The 22,422-nt window shown below is 37.5% G+C and overlaps 1 protein-coding gene across 1 annotated transcript; it reads left to right on the top strand.

Annotated features, from left to right (window-relative positions):
- Positions 1-1,186: 1,186 nt before the first annotated feature.
- LOC107602753 (neurabin-1-like) lies at positions 1,187-18,311 on the top strand. Its single transcript, XM_016295326.1, is given in 19 exon segments — positions 1,187-1,342; positions 2,267-2,406; positions 2,408-4,306; positions 9,097-9,229; positions 9,339-9,459; positions 9,596-9,700; positions 10,255-10,483; positions 10,568-10,714; positions 10,795-10,848; positions 10,940-11,169; positions 11,388-11,484; positions 12,609-12,744; positions 12,959-13,113; positions 14,130-14,457; positions 14,591-14,648; positions 15,695-15,766; positions 15,899-16,103; positions 16,654-16,698; positions 17,787-18,311. Coding segments are annotated over 19 exon segments (4,320 nt in total). The 5' UTR covers positions 1,187-1,323; the 3' UTR covers positions 17,934-18,311.
- The last annotated feature ends 4,111 nt before the right edge of the window (positions 18,312-22,422 follow it).

Here is a 22,422-nt window from a genome sequence, read left to right as displayed (position 1 = left end):
TAATGACATAGTGAAACAGGACTAGCAGCTTGAGCAGTTTCATTCATCAAATCTGGATTTACATGTTAAGGTTTTTTTTTTTAATTGGAAAAGGAATATCAAAGATAGGGTAAGTGTGTCTGCTTTTTATACCTGCCAAAACTCGTTCTTTTTTAAAGGAATGCATTTTATTTAACTGTGGGCTTAGATAGTTTTCTCATTGATGCTGATTATAAGTGGCACAAAAGAGATCTCTAAGAATGAACCTCGTGACACATCTAATTAGAAAACTGTCAGAGGAACATGGCAAAACAGTGTAAGCTATTCAGACCTGCAGCACAATCTCACAGAGCATTTAATTACGATTGCTTAGTGAAAAACACAAGTATACCCTGCAGTTGCTGGAATATATTTTTATTATACATCAGTCAATCAGTTTTAAATGGAACTGTATGCTTCGGTTATGCTGATTGTCACTCTGACCAGCGGCTCAGCAGAGATAATCTACTTTCAATATGGAGCTACAAAATGCCATCTGTTAGAGGCTTCATATGGACACACATTACACTGAAATTTACAATGGAACACAGTCCACACCAAGACAAACAGAAGGAGACAAAATGTCTAGACCAAAATGGTTTATCATAAATCATTATGATATTGGCAGTTTACAGTGTCAGTAGTGAACAGTGCTTTTGCCTTGTTCTCCGTTCTCTTGCATTATGCTCAGATTTGTTTGTTAATGACATTTATCTGCATGCATTGCTCCTTTACTTTCAGCTGCTTTTCTTTTCTTTTTGTCCTGTGCTCCACTCCACTCATCTCAGAAGCACTAAGATGGTGACCTACTTGTAATTGTCAGGGAGATTAAACTCAGATATGGCATCTATGTGGCCCAAAATGCTGGTGTATGGAACATTGTAACTGTTTCATTGCATGGATGATTTGAGATACCAAATTTATTTATTTATCTATAGTTAGGCTAGTTAATATTTTAGATCCAAAAAAGAGTAAAACTGTGTTTAGACTTCAAATAGGACTACGTAATGTCTTTAAAAGGCTACATTAGCCCCTAGTCCTTCTCTGAATTTAGCTGTTACTTTATGGAAGAGATTACTGACTTTCCCACGGTTGTCCAAGTCTTTTTTTCCCCCCTCTGTCCCTTTGTGCGCCCGCTTGCCTGACTCGCGAGCTCCGGAAAGAAGCAGCGGGTATGACGCTGAAGGAGGAGGGCGCATGCGGGGATAAGGTTTGTTGAGCTGGTTACATTCAAAGAGAAAGACATGTAGACTTCGGAGAAAGGAACGACGACGAAAAGTCTAGCAAGTCTGTGATTGTTTGGTCATGGTTTCTCACATCTTCCGTAAGTCGCAATGATAGAAGTTCAGGTAGGTTTATACTCGTTTATCCGGCCTTGTTGTTTTCGAAAATGGAAAGAAAAACTTCCTCACAGAAACTTCAACTAGTCAGGCTTCATTAGGATTGAAGTCGGTTACAGCAATCAATGGGAAAATATCGACTGTCAAAAAGAAGGGGTGTAAATGTGGACATACGATGTACTTGAGCACCTGCTACCTGTAAAAAATGCACATTTCAAAAGTAATGTAGGACTATGCTAGAATATAGACCTGTCAATTGGTTAACGGTAAGGCAAATATTACTGCAAGATGTAATTGTATAATAAAAAGCAGTATGCACAATTTAAGGACGAATATTTACACACACAAAAAAGTTTATTTAAATGTATGAATGTCTTGCTAATTTATGAGTAATAGGGAATTATCAGTAATAAGCAATTATCAATAATTCCTTGCATGAACCATTAACCTACGTTTGTTTGGATTTTATTTTTAAAAATATATTATTTATTACTTCTTATAAGTTTCTTATTGTTATACTACATAGTGTGTTTCTGTTATATTTCATATTATTTATCCAATGTTAATATTATTGTGGCGTCATGTTTACCCTGGTGGTGTTTGTGTGGATAACAGTGTCCTCTGTCTTGTTATTAAAGGGCAAAATTGCTGGAGAGGCCTTGCATTGTCCATCTGTGCTGGCAATACATTTCAAAATAACAAAATATTTTATTAGATCATTAATAATGGGATATTTTATAGTTTCTGGCATTTTTACAGTTAAATGTAACACACACACACACACATATATATATATGTTTGTGTGTGTGTGTGTGTGTGTGTGCATTTACAGTGCAAAAGAGTGTTGAGGGATAAATAGTTGCTGTGAATTACAGACTGACAGGTTTCTTCATTTCTCATTCCTGTAGGTAAGAGCGGTAGGCACTCCGTCAGTCATTCGGCACCGTCTGTATCTGCGATCTCAACCAGTGTGAATGAGGACGTACCATGCTCCTGGATATATGCTGCTTTTTTAGTTCCAGTTTTATCTGTTTTACTTACTGAGACCTTCAAATCTATTCTTTTCACCTGTGATCATGATTAAAAGTGAAAAAAAAAGTGAACGGGCACTGAGAAGTGCATCTCCACACAGGAATGCTTATAAATCAGACTTCCATTCCATCAAATGCTCATTTGATGGAAGTGTATCAATTAGCTCGACTTCACCCTTCTCCAACGGAGGCAGTGACTCCCGAGGCAGACCTTCGGGCAACAAAGTGAGCAAAATAAAAAATATATTCTTGCAAATGGATGAAAAGCAGAGTCAAGACAGTCCCAATATCAGCAAACCCACGTCACCCAAATTTCCACTGGATTCTACCCCTTACAGGTCCAGTCTGAGTAGTGTTACCAGTCTAGATTCAGCCTCCTTTGAGGCACGGAAAACAGAGGATGTTTCCATTGACAAGGCAGCACTGGCTGAGAAGTTCTCAATGACCAGGAAGCTGTTTGAGAGTGGCCTTAAAGAGCAGTCTCCAACAGAGAGATCTTGCTCTCCAAAAGTTATCTGGCCTCAGCTAGTGGAGAGACAAGACAGGAAAGTGTCAGTTACTGGAGAGAGAAACTACAAACCTAAAGAGCTAAAGAAACAGGCAAAAGAAAGGGAGGACAAGGAAAAGGGAAGAAGCGAAAGTGAGACACCACCACATAAGCTGAGTGTGTCAATGAATGCCGGGCCAATATCCAGACGTCTGGAGAGTTTTATGTTGGACAGTGATAGTGAGTCCCTGTCAGCTGCTCCTTCCACAGAATCCCATAGTCCCATTAGTCATTCCCAGTCACTTTCCGCTGCTAGCGACCATTCGGATCCCCCTTCATCACCAGACAGTTGTAGTTCCCCTACCTCTTATTCACTATGGGCTGATTCTCCTACTGAAACATGTTTGCCCAAGTTAAATGGTTCAGATTCACATGGTACCCCTTTGAATGGAGTCTGTACGAAGACATTACATAACACTAGTTCCACAGCTGAAGAACATATTAAGTCCTCAGAAGATACAGTCTCATCAGAACCCACTCTTGTGTATACAAGCGAAAAGATCCACCACTTGTCTGCAAGGAGTAGCACTAGTCAAGCATCTGTAGCTGAGGATCCTGCACTTCAAGAGAAGCAAGGTGAAGGCAAGAATAGTGAGAAGGTTCCTGGTTTGTCCACGGTCAGAGCTGAGCTGGTGGTGGTGAAGACCGAATCATCTGAAAGCGAGGGCAATGAGGAGGAACATGTTGAGGATGATGTTTTTGAAGAGGCTGGCAAGGAGAACCAATCCCCAAATCGCAATTCTGAGAGGGTGTTGACCAGCAGCGAAGAGCTCCAATTAACATTCCTTGGGAAGGAATCAAAACAGAGCATTAGGGAACATGAGGAGGAATGGAGGGCGTGTGAGGAATCTGTACAGACTGGAAGAGAGGAAGACTATAGAGGGGAGGGAAAGTTTCTTGAGGAGAACATAATGGATAAGGAAGACGAGGAGGAGGAGAAAAAAGACAATGAGGAAATAGAACTAAAGACAGGCCGAACTGAAGAGGAGGCAGTACTGGAGACTGTTATGAGGGAGAGTGAGCAGAGAGCTAGCAATGTTGACGATAAGGAACAGCAGGATGAACAGAGAGAAGGAGAGGACGAGGAAGAGGATGAGGGAGTAGAGGAAGCTGTTGAAGCTTTAGAGGAGGACGATGATGAGCGAGAGATGGAAGATGTCTTAACAGGAAAAGAGCAAGATGGTCAGGGATCAATTGGGAAGAGATCTTTAATTTGTGGAATTGAGAATGCTGCCTTTGTTGATGACAAGGACAACAGGACCGATTTGGAATGTCAAGTGAAGGAGGAATTTGAGGAACTTCCAGGACTCTCTGATGAGGAAGACCTCACTCCAAAGAGAAAGATCAAGTTCTCTACAGCACCAATCAAGGTATGTCTCACCCAATCTTACTTTGTTTAGAAGAAACTCTATATTTATATTTAGTACTTCAATGTATTTTTTATTCAGCTTCAGCATTTATTTGTTGGTCCCTCTGAAAGGGTTTAGAAGGTTTTCATTTGAGCCTGAAGGAATTAGCCTGCCGCCAGTGACCCAAATCTGTGTTTGCACCTTTAGCAGATGCCCGTGGCTCAATTCGGTCAGCACCTCAGTTCTTACTTTCACAAAGCATGTACTATCGCAGCTATTATTCATGTTTATATGACAAGATCCTACTTGCTTTAAGGTATTTGGCACCCATGTCCTGTATTTGTTTTGCCCCAAAAAACACAAACAAACTTTTCTTTTAGTGTGAGGAAAACATACTTGTCTGAGACTTGTTTCACAGTTTTATTGATTCTTACGAATTGTGACTTTGTCAGGGTTCCTGCTACAGTGTAAAATACCTTCTACCAAGAATATTTAAGATAACAGCTCTCAACCAAGGTGCTGTCTGAGCTTGCGTTACTTCAGGCATGTAATATCCTATGTCTCATGTTCTGACAGGTTTTTTTTATATGTGTCATTCATTTAGTTCCATATCTTAGGGCTTTACCCCTCTGGTCTCAGCTAATATGACTCTCACAATTTGAAATTTCATGTAAAAGATAAACAATATTTTCTGAAATAGAACATTTATGTTAAAGCCATCACTCAAGTCTCACTAAAACTATTTATAGAAACTGATTGTTGCGTCAATTTAATCGGCTAGCATACAACTAATTGTACTATACAAGCACTATACAAAAATTGACAAAAACTGGGTTTCTAACCCAATTCATTGCTTGATACAGTGACCGCTTTTAAGAACTAATGAACTAATCACTGGATTTGCCCAAGTTTACCAGGTTAGTGGTATAAAATCTCTGGCACATCAGTATTTTTTATCTTGTTTTCCAGTACAAATAACTAAGCATTCGTAAATAAAGAGATGTTTACTTGAAAACCCAAATAATGTAAGATAAATCTTTTTTTTTTTTAAATGTCTCCATGTTAAGTGAGTTTATGCTTAAAATGTGGAAAAATAGCAGCCAATAGAGTAAGAAAATAAATACTTCTCGTGAAGTGTATGGAACTCTGGTGTCCTTGCCAAACGGACTCCTTGGCCCTTATCAGTTTTGCCTGTTGAATTAACTCGATCACTTTACATTCTTCTCTCCACCTATAGCTGTTAGAGCATATTGACTACCGTCACACCATCTAGGTGGATGCTGGTGGTTGAGGAGAGACCCCTAAACCCATTGTAATGCGCTTTGAGTATACATTAGTATCTAAAAGCACTATGTAAATGCTTCATTCATTCATTCTTTCATTCATTCAGGGAGACACAGGGAAAACAGGTTTTATTATGCCATTTGCAGATATATTTTTAATACTTAACTGTGATAAATGCTTTTTGCACCTTTTTTTTTTTTTACTTTGATAGCAAGTAAACCAGATATCAACATTAGTATTTGTATATGTCTGTGAATACATTTTTTTCATTACTTTTGGAGATACATTTTTGTGTAAATCTTAAACACAAAGTCATATATATTTGCAAATTTATTGTGTTCTTCTAAATTATTTAATTATTTATTTATTTGATTTATTAGTGTTTTCTCATGTGTATTTGTTACCATAAAACTGCCCCAAAAAACGAATAAATACAAAACAAACTGTGATTGGTTATTTTACTTGTCTTTGGCTACAGGAGACTAATGCTAGTCAGTACAGCTTTTCAAATTTGAGTCATACTGTATAACAGATCAAAGCAAAACACACAACTCTTTGATCTTACTTCATCTGTCATCAAACAGAAAGTGCATTGTGCTGTCATTCGTGTGTGTCTGACTTTGGGACCTCTTGAACGTGGAGTGTTTAAAATGATCCTGTTAAGGGAAGGAAAGGTGTTCTGTCTTTTTCTGTGTGATTGGATATGAATATAAATCATCTCATCATCTGTCTGTACCAATTCAATGCTGTGGAAGCTCTTGCATTTGCATATTAATCAGAGTATAAATCTAATATACTAAACCATTGATCAAAAGAAATAAAGAAAGACATATTAAGTGTGTTACAGTAGGTGGCACAAGTCAACTGTTTTGACTGCCCAAAACCAGTCAATAACTAGAGGCTGTATGTGTTTTTGTGTGTAAGGGTGTTTCATTCCCTGTGGACCTTGCAGTTGTTCTCAGCACTCTTAAAAGATCTCTTAAGTTTGGAAACCAGGTCATGTATTTCTTCAGAGCCTGGCAGACTGAAGACGCCATGGATTTATAGTCTGGGTCAGAACACACACCAAATCAGAATATCATAGCTCAGTGTTTAATGTGTCACTCTCCCCAACATCCCTTCCTCCTTGGTGTGTCCTCCTCGAGCGTGTAGAGTAGGTCAGTGTCAGTTTGTTTGCTGTGTATTTATAGAAATGGGATGAGCGGGAGGTAACTAACATTTGTCTTACACTATGATGCATTTTCTCTCTAAATCAGGAAGCTTGGGTCTTCCTTTGTAAACATATTATAGTGTTCCTACATGTTTCGTTTCTACATTTTTGTTTACTCAGCCCTCAGGATGTGCCTGTTTCTGTATTTGTGGAGCTCTTGTGTTTACTCTTGTGTCTTGTGTCATTCTGTTTTCCATATATAGGATCAGCAGGAAGTGAGTTGCCTGTCTCATATAGGTTGTGAATGAGGATTTCCTTTCAACAGATGTTTGTGTTGGACATCTTTTGATCTTTGATGAGACAATGGGTTTTGAATATTAGCTCATTAAGTGTTTTTTCTCTACTTGACAAAATATGGTGTCTTCAAAATCCATCTTTAACCCAAAAATGCGTTTTTTTTAAATCACCCTTCAAAAAAGAAAATTCTGCCATTTACTTACCCTCATTCCAAACCTGTATGATTTACTGTATTCAGTGGAACACAAAATATGATATTTTAAGAACTCTTTTTGTCCATGCAGTAGAAGTCAGTGGTCACCAGAACCGTTGGTTTCCATTAATTCCATTTAAATTTTAAGTTTTAAATCCCATTAAATTATTAAAGGCCAGGATTTCTCAATTATTTTTGCTGACTTGTTCTTATTGCACACCAACTTGTTAACAACGAAGTTTGTTTTAATGCTGCCAAAGGACATTTCTTTACTGGAACATGTTAGATTTCATTATCTTAATATTTCTTGGTCATGGCGCTTTTATGCAATTCGAACTGTGGGATTCAGGTTTGACGCTCGACCTGAAGGCTATGACATCTGTTGTTTTTTCCTTATTGTAAGTCTTAGTTCACTGACAGACTCTCTCAGCCCCAGGAAGAAATAGTCCTGTGTTCTTGCTAAAAAGCCACGGCTTAAAAGAGTGAGAGAGGGAGGGAGCAAGATAGAAAGAGACACTGTGCTTGAGCATGTTTGGGAAGAAAAGGACATTGTTCAGAGGTGCACGCTTACTCCATGACAACTAGAGTCGCTAGACAAATGAAAGCGGAGAGAGAATAAATGAAGGGAAGGAAAAATAGGATTGTAGTGGAGAAAAAAGATGAAGGGGCAGTATGGATGGAGAAAGCAAAAGTAAAATGGTTTAAGACAAATAAAGGGGAAATACTGTTACTTTGCCATGTCTAATTGATTTTGAGGCAGTGTTTCCCTTCTGTTTAGTTCTACTGCTGTACTCAGTCCAAGTCTGGTGCCAGTATTAGGAATGCATACTATTTGACTGACCTGCTTTTTAACTGCCTGTGTCAGCCTAAGTAAGCCAATGACAAAATGCTGTGGGCATGTAATTTAGCTAGCACCTTCATTAGGGTGCGGCCACTTTTACCTTTGTATGGCGAAATTCTGCAGGTGAAATGCAGCATCTCAATAGGTATCTGCATCAGAAAACAATTAGGCCTAAGTTAAACTTTGAACATGCAAATTCACCATTTTAGCAATATAAAACTGTGCTTCATGCATATTGACAATGGACTTTCTTTGCCAGTAAAATTTCACAAGTACTTTTTAATACTGGAAATTAATTATTTTTGCACATTTGTAGCGTTGTGTGGAATGAAGAATTGTATTGGTCACTCTTTTTTCTTGTGATTCAAAGAATAGTCTAGATACTGGCGCTTTCAAGCTTTAAAAGGGTTGCAAAAAACATATAAAAGTAGTCTATATGACTGCTGTGCTGTTTTCCAAGTGTTCATGCATTATGTGTGGAACCAGCCAAAATTGAATTCATTATTTACAGAAAAATCTTGACATCTTTCCTAACTCTTCTTGGCATGTTGTTGAGAGAAATAGCGGTGTCTGATTTCTTGAGTTCAGCTTAATGAATGAATAATCCATTCTCAGCTGTTAACAGCTCACTGGAAAAAAAATCAAGGAGTAATAACTTAAATTTCAGTCTGTTCCTCACGCAAAGCAATTGTATCTCTTCAGAAGACTTGGAATACAGTTGGAAGTCATATAGACAACTTTTATGGAGTCTTAATGTATGTTTTGAGCTTGAATGCCTGAGTCCTTATTCATCAGGATGTGTCAAGTTGCTAAATACTGAGTAGGTGTTAACATGTAAATGTGGGCAGTAATAAACTATAAGATTTGAATGAGTCTGAATGACTCATTTATTCAGAAATGATCTGGGTGGACTTTGTCTTATCAGAACATTATTTTACATCAACATTAATTGTAAATTCAATAAATCACAGATTCAGCTATGCAAGGTGATAGCCTTTGTGTGGGTGTGCACAGGTGTGTTATTTAATGTATTTCCTCTTCTTCAGGTGTACTTTACCTTCTCTAATGAGGATTATGATCGCAGAAATGATGATGTGGACCCTGTGTCTGCATCTGCTGAGTACGAGCTGGAAAAGAGGGTGGAAAACATGGTTGTTTTACCTATAGATATTCAGAAAGGTTTCTTTTAAACATTTATCACAAAATTTATTTTCCCTGGTATGAAATTCTTGAGAAAGTCAATTAATTGTAGAATTACTGTATTTGAGGTGCCTGTTTTGTTGTGTAGGAAACGATGGCCTGGGAATCAGTATAATTGGTATGGGAGTTGGAGCAGATCAAGGACTGGAGAAGCTGGGGATTTTTGTGAAGACCATCACCGAAGGAGGCGCAGCTCACCGGGATGGACGGTAAGAACTTGTCTTTTGACTTGGACTTATGCAATCCAGAATAAAACCTTCTTTGTGTGATAGCGAACAATGTGAGTAACAGATTATGGCTATTCAGCTTTCGAATAAAACAAGCATTAGTGTTTTGTCTTAACAGAATTCGGGTAAATGATCAGATTGTGGAGGTAGATGGAATCAGTCTGGTTGGTGTCACTCAACTCTTTGCTGCTACTACATTGAAGAACACCAAAGGTCTGGTCAAGTGAGTATCAATACTTGGACTTATGCAATCCAGAATAAAACCTTCTTTGTGTGATAGCAAACAATGTGAGTAACAGATTATGGCTATTCAGCTTTCGAATAAAACAAGCATTAGTGTTTTGTCTTAACAGAATTCGGGTAAATGATCAGATTGTGGAGGTAGATGGAATCAGTCTGGTTGGTGTCACTCAACTCTTTGCTGCTACTACATTGAAGAACACCAAAGGTCTGGTCAAGTGAGTATCGACACACCAAGCTGAACATAAAGTGACCTGTTTGCAGTTTTAGCTAAAGTTCACTAAGGTTGTGGGTTCAAGCCCCACCAGGAACAAGCTGTGAGCTCACACCATTGTGTTCTTGATCAAAGCAGCTCACTCCACGTTGCTCTAAAGGGATTTCCCCTGTATTATGTAAGTTATGAACATGCATCACATATTAAGGAGGAAATGTCTGGTAATGATTCACCAGGGCAAATCTAATCTCATAGTCAGTATAATACCAGAAACGGTCATAGTCCTAGAACTGTGTGAAGGAATTTTATGTCCTCCAATGCAGGTTTCTCATTGGCCGGGAGAAACCAGGAGTGGAGAGCGAAGTGGCCCGTCTGATCAATGAGACTCTACAACACGAGACAAGCCCTGAAAACCAGGAGCCAAAAGATAAAGACCCCCATAAACCCAAAAACCATCAGCTACAGGATCAAAAACAGATTTCTCAAATCCATGACCAATATCATGATCAACAGGAAATTGAACCACTGGCTGAAAAGAGTGTTGTGCAACCGGTATGTGAACATGTAAAGATAAGTTTGATGTCATGAGTAATTGAGTCACTAATCATTGTTGGGCCCATATTATGACTGATACAGGATAAACAGAGAGAGACCGAAAAGAAGCAGGGGGCGGAGGATGCATCAAATGACTTGACACAAGAAGTGTTTTCACAACTGAGAAGCCAAGGCATTGATCTACCTGAAGATATCGATCCTACTGAGCTAGAACAAAAATTCAAAGAGGTATAATGTGAATTTCAACATACTGTAACTTATTCATCATTGTGAAATGCTTTCTTTCTCACTTTAATTATCTTTTATAGCTGCAGATAAAACACAGTGTCACAGTAGCAGAACTCAATCAGTTGAGAGAGAAGGTAGGATGCTTATAAAAATGCTAATTTCTTATTTAGTATCTTATCTTACCTGCTGAGTTATTTAATTTTTTGTGTGTTTGCAATTTTAAAGCTGCAAGTGAGCGAAGCCGAACGTAAGTCTTGGGAGACTCGAGGTGCAGCTCTTGAAAGGAATGTGGAAGAGAGCAAGGAGCGCATTGAAAAGTTGGAAAAATACTGGCTTGATGCTCAAGCCCTCTGTAAAGCCATCAACCAGCGTTTTAATGAAGCCCAGAGTCAACATGATTCCCTAAAGCTTAAATACAATAAGAGCATGATGCTTCTACAGGAGCATGAACAGAGGTGTGTTTGAGCATGTAATGTGTTGTCATAGCAGAATCTTTCTGGGAAGTTTGGTCAGGCGTTCTTGGAAATGTACTGATTTGTGAAAGCCTGTATCAAGGTGAATTATTAGAAATTCTAATGCTCCATAGAGAAATACATGAGACAAGAGAATTGAGAAAAAGAAGAGAAGTGAATTGTCATGTTTTGTTAATGGTGGGGCTGTTCTTGACTTGTAGAAAAGCTGAATATGCAAGGAAAGAGGTGGAGCTGACGAGAAAACTGGAGCAAAGGGAGAGAGAATACAAGAGCACTGTCAGGCAGTTACAACATAAGGTAAAACTGCAGCCTGTTCGTGTTAATCTCTCATTTCGAACGAAGTGAGATTACAATTATGAACATCTTTCTGGTCTTGTTAATATTTTGCTATGTGGCTTCACTGGGTGAATGATTGAATGTGCTACAAATGTTTAAGTTACCTGTTCTGCAACTTCCAGAGTGGTCGGCACAAAAATTTGGTCAGATTTTCGCATGTGATTTGTCTTTTCAGACATTAGGTAGCACTTTTAGAAAAGCAGAAATACACCGGTTACTACAGTACACAGAACTCTATGCAACTTTCCGTTTCTGACACCCACTTGTCACAGAAATTAAGTAAAAAAGTATTTATATGTTTTCAAACGGCTTTTGATATTTTTGTAATCCCTCTGGTTTTTAGCTAACAACACCAAATATAAGAGTACAGAGGCAAGAGAGCTGATTTTGGATTCTTCCTCTGCTATTTTCTGGTTCTATCCTAGTATTAGAGATTGTGTGGCTTTAGTGTGTGCCGAGCTTTGGCATTTTTCAGACCTGGGACAGTCTTGTGCACTTACTTTCTGTTGTGTGAGACCGCAAGGGTGCGTATTGGGACAAGCTCACTTTTGCTTAACAAAATACAGCAGCAGCTCTGGTCTTATGACCAAAAGCATCGATGTTATTGGTTGGGTAGCTTTATTCGAAGATATTAGAAGACCTCATTAGCAAAGATCAGCAGCTGCATATTTATCACACTGAATTTTCACTCTAAACATTCGTCTTGATGATTCATTTGTTGTGACCTTTATGGTTAGGGTTTGTTGTGACTGTTAGTTGGTGTTGCACGTAATGATTAAGCTATTAAACAGATTAATTGAACATATATTAGTTATCCATGCGAAATCGTAGCAGAAAAATATAGAGCCTTTTCTACCTTATGCTTATCCTAGTATGGCACTAGCAATGCCAAAGTTATGGGTTCAAATCCCAGGAAAAAAGCAAAAGCTGTAATCTGAAAAAAAAAGTGTAACTTGAATGCAATGTATGTTGCTTTGGATAAAAGCATCTGCCAAATACATAACATTTAGTCATCATAGAAACAAAGATAACAGGATAGAGTCTTGTGACTCTATATGCACATAATACCTCTCTGCATTTCTCAGATAGCTTGTCTGGAGGGCTGTACTGGATCAGACCAGCCAGAAGAGTCTTGCAGCCCGGCAGGAGAGAGTCAACCTAGCAGTCCAACCTCCGGTTCCTCTGAAAGAAATGGACTATCTACAGATGACCTTCACTCTGGTACAGAAGAGCTGGTCAAATATATAGTATAAAAGCTGGTCAAATATATAGTTTGATTTATAAAATATATAGTTTAGCTGTAATATATTACCCTAGTTTGTTTGGCCAGATTGTAACTTCTTGTATTAATAATTATTTTGTTCAGAAACAGTCTAATCTGTTAAAGTAGGTTCTTCTGGTTTTGAGATGTTGGTGTATGTCTGTTTGTCCTCAGATGCAGACTGGGGAGATGTTCCTCAGACGGCTCGCCTGGACTGCAGTGTATACAGAGCCAAAGCCAAGCTGGCACAGGGATCTCGGCGCAAGCGGCCCTCCCGAAGTAAACTCAGAGAGTCCGCGAAAGGCTCACAGGCACCAAGCCAATCACAGGTGCGTTGAACCACAAACATTCAAAAAGTGTGATCTGTCCTGTTTTTTCTTTTTCTTTTTTGTTTATGGTTTATTATACAAAACAAAAGTTTTCCAGTTTGACTACAAGCAGCTTCTTAAAAGGAGAATTTAATGCAGAATTTTACAAATACAGTAAATTTTTCAGTCATGTACCATACATAATTATAGTAACAGGTTTGACATTTTAAGATTGTCAATTACTGACAAGCATAACGCATACTATTTTGAAATAGTTTAGTATTTTACAGAGGGAAAATATGAAGAGGCCCAAACAAACTTTTGTTTCCATCAAAATGTGCAAAATCATATTACTCAGTTAAGTTGTTGGATTTTCATTGGTGTGTTGAGAAAAGCTTATATTAAAGTCTACGTGAACCGGAAGTTGCTGCCGACTGGATTTCAGTATGATGACGTATTTCCAACTGAAACAGAATTTTGAGTAGAGGGCAGGGTTTTTATTTTTGTGCTCCTCCTCTCATCTCTCACTCGCAGCAAACTAACAGTTGGAGGGGTGTGGTTAAGCATATTCTGCCCAAGTTGTCACACTGACATCATCAGAGAAGCCATGCCATTCCAGAGCGGAAGCAAATTATCAGATTTTGATTAAAGATTTGACCAAGACAAACTATTTTTTTCAGAGGATTAATTTAACATGGATTAATTATTGACCTTAAGACTAGCAATGTGCGCTAACAAAATAAATATTGTACATTTTGGTTACATGCGGACTTTAACACTTTGAAAATTGGATCAAGTTTTATATTTATATATTTTACTCTACTGCTCTTATGGGTGTTTTGTGATGTGTCTTCACTGTATGATTGAATGCTACACTAACTTAAGGTTCTGTAAGTGATGTTAGTTGTTCTGTAACTTCCAGGGTGTTCATTTGTATTTACACACAGCCTCTGTTTAATGTATTGGCGTTCATCCTGTATGTTTTGACTAACAATTTGGATTGAAGAAGTCATAGTTTAATTTTATCTCATTTTTAGGAATCTGTGTGCGTACAAGACAACAAACAGGAAAGAACAAACAGTGAAAGAAGGCGGTCTTACCTCGAGAGCCTAGCCATACCTGTTCCCTCCATACAGTTTGGTCACGACCAAACACGTGAACCAAGAAGTGAAGGCAGAGGTGATGTATTTATGCAGAGCCAAACACCCCATGGAAGCAACAGCACACAAGCCAGCCTGTCTCCACCTAAAGACTCCTCCACTCCCCAGTCCCCATCCTCCTCACAGTCCTCCTCTAGTTTGTTCCTCAACCTGAGAAACAGGAGGAGCAAAGGCAAGGAGCGCAGCAAGAGCAGAGCAAGCAGAGGTACAACTGATTTCATAGAGTATTTTTTATTTATATCTTCTGCTTTCACTGGTCATCTGCTTAGGCTCTTCAATATCAGCCTGAAGACTAAGAGGAAATGTAAAAGATATTGAATTGTTCTTTTGTTTTTCAGATGAAGAGAGTGATGGTTCACCAACACGAAAGACCAAAAGACGATTCCCAGATTTCAGGTATGGCCTGGCCAGCAACTTCCTCTTGTGTGCCAAAATTACAATAGGACATTACAATTGGAGGAGATGAACCACTTGTAGAAAATAAATTAATGGGACAAATCACAAAACTGCAGAAAGCCCCACCTTTCAGTTAAAGGAATAGTTCACCCAGTTCTTTCACCATTTATTCACCCTCATGTCATTTCAAATTTGTATGGCTTTCTTTCTTCTGTAGAAGATATTTTAAAGAAAGTTTCAGCTGTTTTTGTCCATTATTATGAAAGTTAATTGGACCAAAACTTTCAGGCTCTCCAAAGGCTAGAAATAATTAAATCCATATGACTCGAATGGTAAATTCAGAGATCGTAAAGCATAAAGAATCAATGCACCGACAGACGCTGATCAGCATGGACAATCAGATTGCAGTACGTTACTTAGACATTCCACGACTGGACTAGAGTCAATTTAGCATGTTCAATCAGCAAAATCGAGATATTCAACATATGCCAACAGTGGTCTGATCAGACAAAACCTGACAAAGTGTCTGTTGGCATTTGTCGGTCCTGTGAGAATTTGCCTTTAGTTGACATTTAAGCTTTGTGTTATCATATTTGATGCATTTTGATGCTTTGATCAAGGCTTTTTGATATGTTCATTATACAAAGTGACTGTCGTCTTTTGAGGAAACTTTGTATAGATTAATTTATCATTACTTGTATGTCCTTTTTGGAGCTTGAAAGCTTTGGACCCCATTGACTTTCAGAATATGAAAAAAACAATGAAACTATTTTTCAAAATATGTTCTTTTTGTTTTCCATAAAATAAAGAAAGCCATCGTAGTTTGGAAGGACACAGGGAGAACTTAAATTATCACACTTTTTATTCCTAGGTGTTGTTTAAATCCTAAAACATGCAAGTGCATAATTTTATAATTAAGCATGATATAATGTAGAATATATTATTAAAATGTAGTCTTGACAGACAGATATCTGTCTTTCCCCAATCAAGTAGATAAGGCCTAAAATTTAAACTGTTCTTCCGCTTTCTTTTGTGTTGCCCTGTAGTGGTATCCGCAGATCCGGAGGCAAAGGCAAAAAACGGGAGAGCCTCACACTGAGAGGATCTGTAGGGAGCAGGTGGGAATATTTGATCTCCTAATATTAACCTACTACATTAGCTGAAGTTAAATAATTTCAAATCATTTCAAAATGTGCAGGTCTTCTCTGATATAGATCAGTTAGCAGGAGTTCTTTGTCGTCCAAATTCAGGGGATCAGGAGAGTTACTGGATGAGTCCAGCGGCAATGTTTCCCCCTCTGGCTCCATCTCGTCCATCCCTTCCTGCATGCCATTTTCCTGGTTTGGGGACAGAGAGAAGGAAAAAGAGAGAGAGCGAGAAAAAGAGCGTTCTGCGTCCAGTGGCAGTCTGCCTCATACTCCTTCAGAGGCATACATAGAGGATTGTGCAAACAAGGTGAGTCGGGTCCAGATGTTTTATTTTTTTGTCTTGAATAAGAGAAAGAAATTAATTAACAAGTTATGTTAGTGATTTAATGCATGTGTTTTTAAGTGATTCATTAATTAGGCTTAAGCCGTTTAAAATGAATTCAGTTTGCAAGGTTGCAGTTGGTTGCATTCCTGGATGTCATTTTAAGTTCATATTTAAGCAGTCTCGTTGTGTTCAGTCTTTGATCCTAACAGGAAGTGAAGTTTTGTAATTAGACATATTCTGAAGGCTGTACTGTACTAAAAGTCTGAAACATACTGAATATCTGCTATTTAAAATCTCATTTTAAGATGGCAATAAACAAAAGTTTTAGGAATTTGTTAAAAAACGAATGAATAGGAAATGTTTAAGAGTCTACACTATTGTAGTACTCGTTTGTACAAAAGGTCAGATGTTCTTACTTCTTTTTGAAAATTCGTGAATTTTGCTGAATGACATGATGATCATCACATTGGACCCTACTGTATGTCATTTTGCTTATGCAGAATGTGTGTTTATAAAATCTTCTTTAAAACAGACCAACTTCTCCTGGCCATCTCTTCTCTCTCACTCCTTAGATTTGGTACAGTATTCAGTTGGTACTCCAGCTAATGTATCTTTTGTGTGAGGACAGTAATACTCTCGGTGTATAGCAGTTGCTACTAACCTTAGTGGACTAGTTTTTGGTGTGGCTTTGTAGAAAGATGAAATGTTCCACTGTAGTAAATGCATTCTTTCACAATATACCCCTTGGCCCACATTGATAAAGCCCAATCCTGTTTCATAATGGAGCATTGCCATGAACTGTGTTAATTTAGTGACTAGACGTAGTTTTGTGTCTGAGAACATACCCTATAGGGAATGATAGTTTTGATGGTTTTAATACTTTAATAACTTGACTTAATTCAGATTTAGACATTCATTAGTTTCACTAACACATGATAGGGATGCATGATAGTAGTTGTAGTGTGTGATAACGCTCCATTGCCAGCTCTTACAAGTAATACAATGTAGTTTTGTGTTTCTACTGGTTTTGGTTTCTGGAATTGTTCTTCACTGGTACAGTTTTCCAGACTCTGAAGGTAATATCACCACTTGTCACCACTCCATTCACCACATTTAGTTCAAACAAGCATTCAAGAGGAAAAAAAAGAATCAATTGAAGAATTAAATGTGTTTAGGGTAATTTAGAAATTGAGTCAATGACCTTTCTTTCTCTCTCTTCCTCCCTCCCTCTCAAAGGTTCTCAACTTTTTTTATTATTAAGATGTGTACACTCACATGTATTCAAGGTATAAGGGATTTTGTTTGTGCTTTTTACAACATTGATATCATTTAAATTTACATACATACATTTCTGGGATTTTTGCACATAAACTGTTTTTTTTTTTAAAGTTTTCATTATCTTGTTTGTCAGTGACCCAATTACACTGAAACTCTGTCTTGTTTAAAAGGTTTTTTTAGCGTGAACGTTGAGGAACGTTAGATATTTGCATTGATATTACACATTTAGTGACCCTTAAGCCATTAGCATTATCTGCTTTAAAAGTGCATGCTTATTAGCATCCCATCCTGTAAATACTGTATATGTGAAACCGTTTGTGAGTAATTGTTTATGTGTCTGTTTGTGTATGTTTACATGTGTATGTCCCCGTGTCCTACTTATTACAGAGCTTGTCTGTTACGGATGATTCGATCGCAGGTAGTCCTCGCTCTGTGTTGGCGGGGTTACTCAAAGAGCCCCGTCTCCTCGGGCGCTCGTACACACATACCTTCTCCTCCTGCGAGGTGAGAGTCTGTGGGGTCACCACTGCATGAGCTTTTCCTGTAGTTAACGGTTAGCAGTTGTCATATGTGTATATTTGATCAGCCCTGAACTTGAACTTTTAGTTTGTGAGGTGTTTTGAAGAGGAGAGCGAGTATCGTGGAATGTGTGCGTCATGAGGGAGGAATGGAAAGAATGAGATTATACTCATAGCTTTGAGAAAGAGAGGTGATGGTTCACCACGCATGTCGTTGTGTTTCACTATTATAGCGTGGCTCAGGCCTGCACAGGTGCAGTCACATTAGTAAAGTCACTTTCAAACCAAACAGCTTTCTGTTGGTCAATGTGCAGAAAATGTGTGAACTTTTCTCATGGATTTCTATTGAAATGACTGGATTTCACTTGTGAAATTTCATCAGGCAACAGTAAATGCGACTTTTAGGCTCTTCCATCTGTGTATAGTGAGGCACATGATAGCAGGTTTCTCCCCTCTTAATACATCCAGGCTGTTCACTCCTGTGCTTCCTGCCTAGGGTTAGGATCTTTACGCAATAAATTCTGTTATCCATGTGGAGTATATGGGTGTGGTTGTGAGTGAAGCAGCTCTCCAGTTGTCATTTTTGTGTGTACGGTATGTGGAATTTCCCAAATGATTGCAATAGTCTTTCTACGCCCTGTTGGTAAGATGTTGCCACAGGTCGCATTATTTTGCAAGTTGTGTTGGGTGTGTCAGTGGCTAAGTATTAAAGGAATAATTTATAAAAAAAAACCTGTATGACATTTTTTGTACATTCTTAAGGGAACCCAAAAGGAAGCGTTCTGAAAAATGGTTGCATTGCTCTTTTCTATAAAATGGAAGCATTTTATGAAATGTCCAACTCCAAAATGGTCAAAAAAGCACAATGAAAGTCTCATAAAAGGAGTTTATGAACAGGGGTGTAAAATACTTGACTAATTTTGCTTGATTACTGTACTTGAGTATTATTTTGGGGGATTTGTACTTTATTCAAGTACGATTTAAACTGACTACTTGTACTTTTACTTGATTACATTTCTGAAGAAAAAAAAACTTTACTTTAACTCATCTTTTTTATTTCATCTTGAAAAGTACATTACATTTTTATTTTATCTGATGCACATTTAATATGGTAAACGGAAGCTCAAACATGCGTGCTTGACGTGAGAACCAATGATCATTGTTTTCATTAATCAAGCATACACATTTCGACTGCAGTTATGACTTTCATCAGGTAATGTCTGGCTTCAAAAGTTCACTATCAAATCTGAGGAAGCATATTGAGGTAGCAAAGTTGTTTTCCCCCCAAAAAAGGTTTATTCGTTATTCTTTCTGTTTTGATAGAGCTGTTAGCTGTGTAATACATTGGCTGAATGCACAAGATTGAATGCAAATAAAATCAGTGATGAAAATTTAAATACAAGTAATATTTTTGTGGGAGTGATTGTTTTTTTTTTATTAAATGTTACAAATCTCCAAAAAAAAGTGTTTAAATTAACATTGTATGTTAAATTAATTGTAATTCATGTTTAATGATGTTTTGTATTTATAATATGTCTTTATATGACACATTGAGTAGCAATTAGGACTGCCAATGAATATTTTTTCATCTTAATAATTACATGATTTGCTCATTAATAATCTAATTAGTCGCAAATAATTACTTATCAATATTTGCTGAGAAAAAACTCTAAATGCCCCAAATAAACAATTAAAAGTGTAATTATCCTTTTAGACAGTGACATTGAATAGACAACACAAAAAAGTGGCCTTTCAAAACATGAATGTTGTATGTTTTAATTCCATGACTCAGCTCATTAATTCAACACATTCTTGTATTCTGTCTGGAATATGTTTCTAGCCACTGCATCACATCTTGCTCTTCAAAGGGATAGTTCACCCAAAAATCATTCATTTACTCACTCTCGTCCCAGATATTTATGTCTTTCTTTCATCAGATGAACACAAGCAAAGATTTTTAGTCCGTATAATGCAAGGGGACAGGACCACTTCATAAACCACACAATGTGTAATAAGACGGTCAAGTTTAAAATATTAGTATTTGTATTTTTTTTTCTTACACATGTCTAACGTTTTGCTTAAGAAGACACTGATTCATCAACAGGGGTTGTATGAGTTACTGTCATATTCACTTTGTGCAGTTTTTGAAGTGTCATTTTTGGACGTCCCGTACACTTGCATTATACGGAGAGAGATGTTTTTTTTCTCTAAAACTCTTCGTTTGTGTTCATCAGATATATATGAAAGTCATATATATATGGGATGGCATGAGGGTGGAAAGGATGGAGTTTCCTTTTAATCCCATTCCCTGTATTCTTGTTTTGTTTTGTGTGTTCCGCTGTGCTGCATTTGAATTGTTTTTGTTGCACTAGATATACGTGTTTGACCTGTGCCATTGCATTTTGTTTTGTTTACTCCCTTTAATCAATGTCTGTCAGAAAAAAAAATTAAAGTACAGTTTTTGAGTACTTTTTACACCTCTGTTTATGACTCACACACTATATTACAAGCCTTCTGAAGCCATGCAATACTGTAGTTTTATGTGAGAAACAACATGTTTCACCTTCCAGAAATAGTAGCTGGTAAATACCCAAATTTATCACCTCTTAAGATTTTTAATATATATAATTCAAATGTTTAAAACCCACTATATATGAAATTACATTAGCCTGCAAAGTAAATCTCAACAAAACATGTTCTTTTTTTGTTTTGTCAAAATTAATGAATAAGTGAATAAAAAGTTATTGACAAACTGATTGATTTTCTTTTATAAGTCAATTTGGCGAAAAGGATCTGCTAAATGCATAAATCTTAAAGGGATAGTTCAGACAAAAATGAAAATTCTGTCATAAATTACTCACCTTCATGTCGTTCCAAACCCATAAGACCTTTGTTCATCTTCAGAACACAAATTAAGATATTTTTGATGAAATCCGAGAGCTCTCCGGCCCTGCATCTAGACAGCAAAGCAACTGCAACGCTCAAGGCCCAGAAAGGTAGTAAGGACATTGTTAAAATAGTCCATGTGACATCAGTGGTTCAACCGAAGCAAAAAAAAGACTTTATACAACAATTTGTCTCTTCTGTCAGTCTTCACCGTCATTCACGAGAGTACCATGATGCATGCGTGTGGTGCTGCTGATGCAGGAGCCAGCTTTCTGACATAGAAAACACATGCGCTGTGCCTTGTTTACAAGCAGAGGAATGAGCAAAGGAATTTTCTGAACTGAGCTGAACAAAGATATCACTGAATCAATGTTGAACTTGTAACGATCGGCCTTATCGGTCGAATTACATGGATTTAAAATGGAGTCAGATTAAACTGTGTGAGTTAAAATAAGTGTTTTAAAAAGGTGAGACAACAACAAAAGTAGAATGAATAAATAGTGTATTTACAAAATTCACAAGGAACTTAAAACAACACAATAAAACTCCTAGGCTGTTAAAAGCACAGAGTCTTTCAATTTCATACCATTAAAACAGTCTTTAAGAAATCCAGCATGCTGTAAATTCCAATGTAAAAGTGTCCACCGGTGTATATACAATCCAAAGAAAGTGATAATCCAAAATGAGTGAGATACTGGAATGGTAAGTCCATGAGAAGTGCGAATCAAGGGTGCATAATGGCCGCAAAGGGAGTGCTTGTGGGCCCCCTTCTGAATACTAAAATAACGATTGCTGTCTCACTTTAACTTACTGTGCATGTTTATACACTAATAGGCACAAAACGCAACATTTTATTTAATAGAGTCACTATTTTATGAAAAAAAAAACATTAAAACGTTGAGTTTCTGATAAAAGCAGACCATGTTTCACTAGCTTGAGCTTGTGGTATTGGTGACTTGGTAAGACAGTCTGGAGGGCATTCACTAAGTCTGGATGAATGCCTCAGTATGAGTATTGGCCTGCATGTTTCTGTGCCTGTCTAGCACACAAGTCTGTGCCTGTTTATCAACACTACACCTGTGCCAGTCATGCCAATCACTAATCCTGCGCTCATGTCTCCAGCCTAAGTTTTAGAGCCACTGTCTGCTGTGGAGCTGTATCTTGAGTTGTCTGTATACAGTCTGTTCAGGTATCTATTATATCAGACCCATTATGTGTCTCTATATTCCATCAATTAGTCTGATTACATTGTCGACCTCTATACATTTCTTTTGTTTCTGTCCACAACACCATCTCATAGCTGTCTGTCTTTAAAGGTATATTCAAAGATTATCCAGATTTACAGCTGACAAAACCACCAAAACAATGTATTTAAAAAAATTGCACCTCTTATATCAATTAAGGTCCAGCAAAACTTTTATTTGGAAAATGAATACCAAATATCTAATAATCAGTTTCATTACTTCAGTGTCAATTTAACAAATTAATACAGAATGAATACTTTTCATTATTTGAGTATTCACATTGCCAAAAGGTGCTGTTTTAGAAAAATACAAATAAAAGCAACTTCATATTTATACACAGATATTTTCAAATGACCTTCAAAAACTAAAAGAAAC

Source organism: Sinocyclocheilus grahami, unplaced genomic scaffold (genome assembly GCF_001515645.1).
Source record: "Sinocyclocheilus grahami isolate Dianchi unplaced genomic scaffold, SAMN03320097.WGS_v1.1 scaffold334.1, whole genome shotgun sequence".
Classification (NCBI taxonomy): domain Eukaryota; kingdom Metazoa; phylum Chordata; class Actinopteri; order Cypriniformes; family Cyprinidae; genus Sinocyclocheilus; species Sinocyclocheilus grahami.
This window is presented reverse-complemented; position numbering and strand designations above follow the sequence as displayed.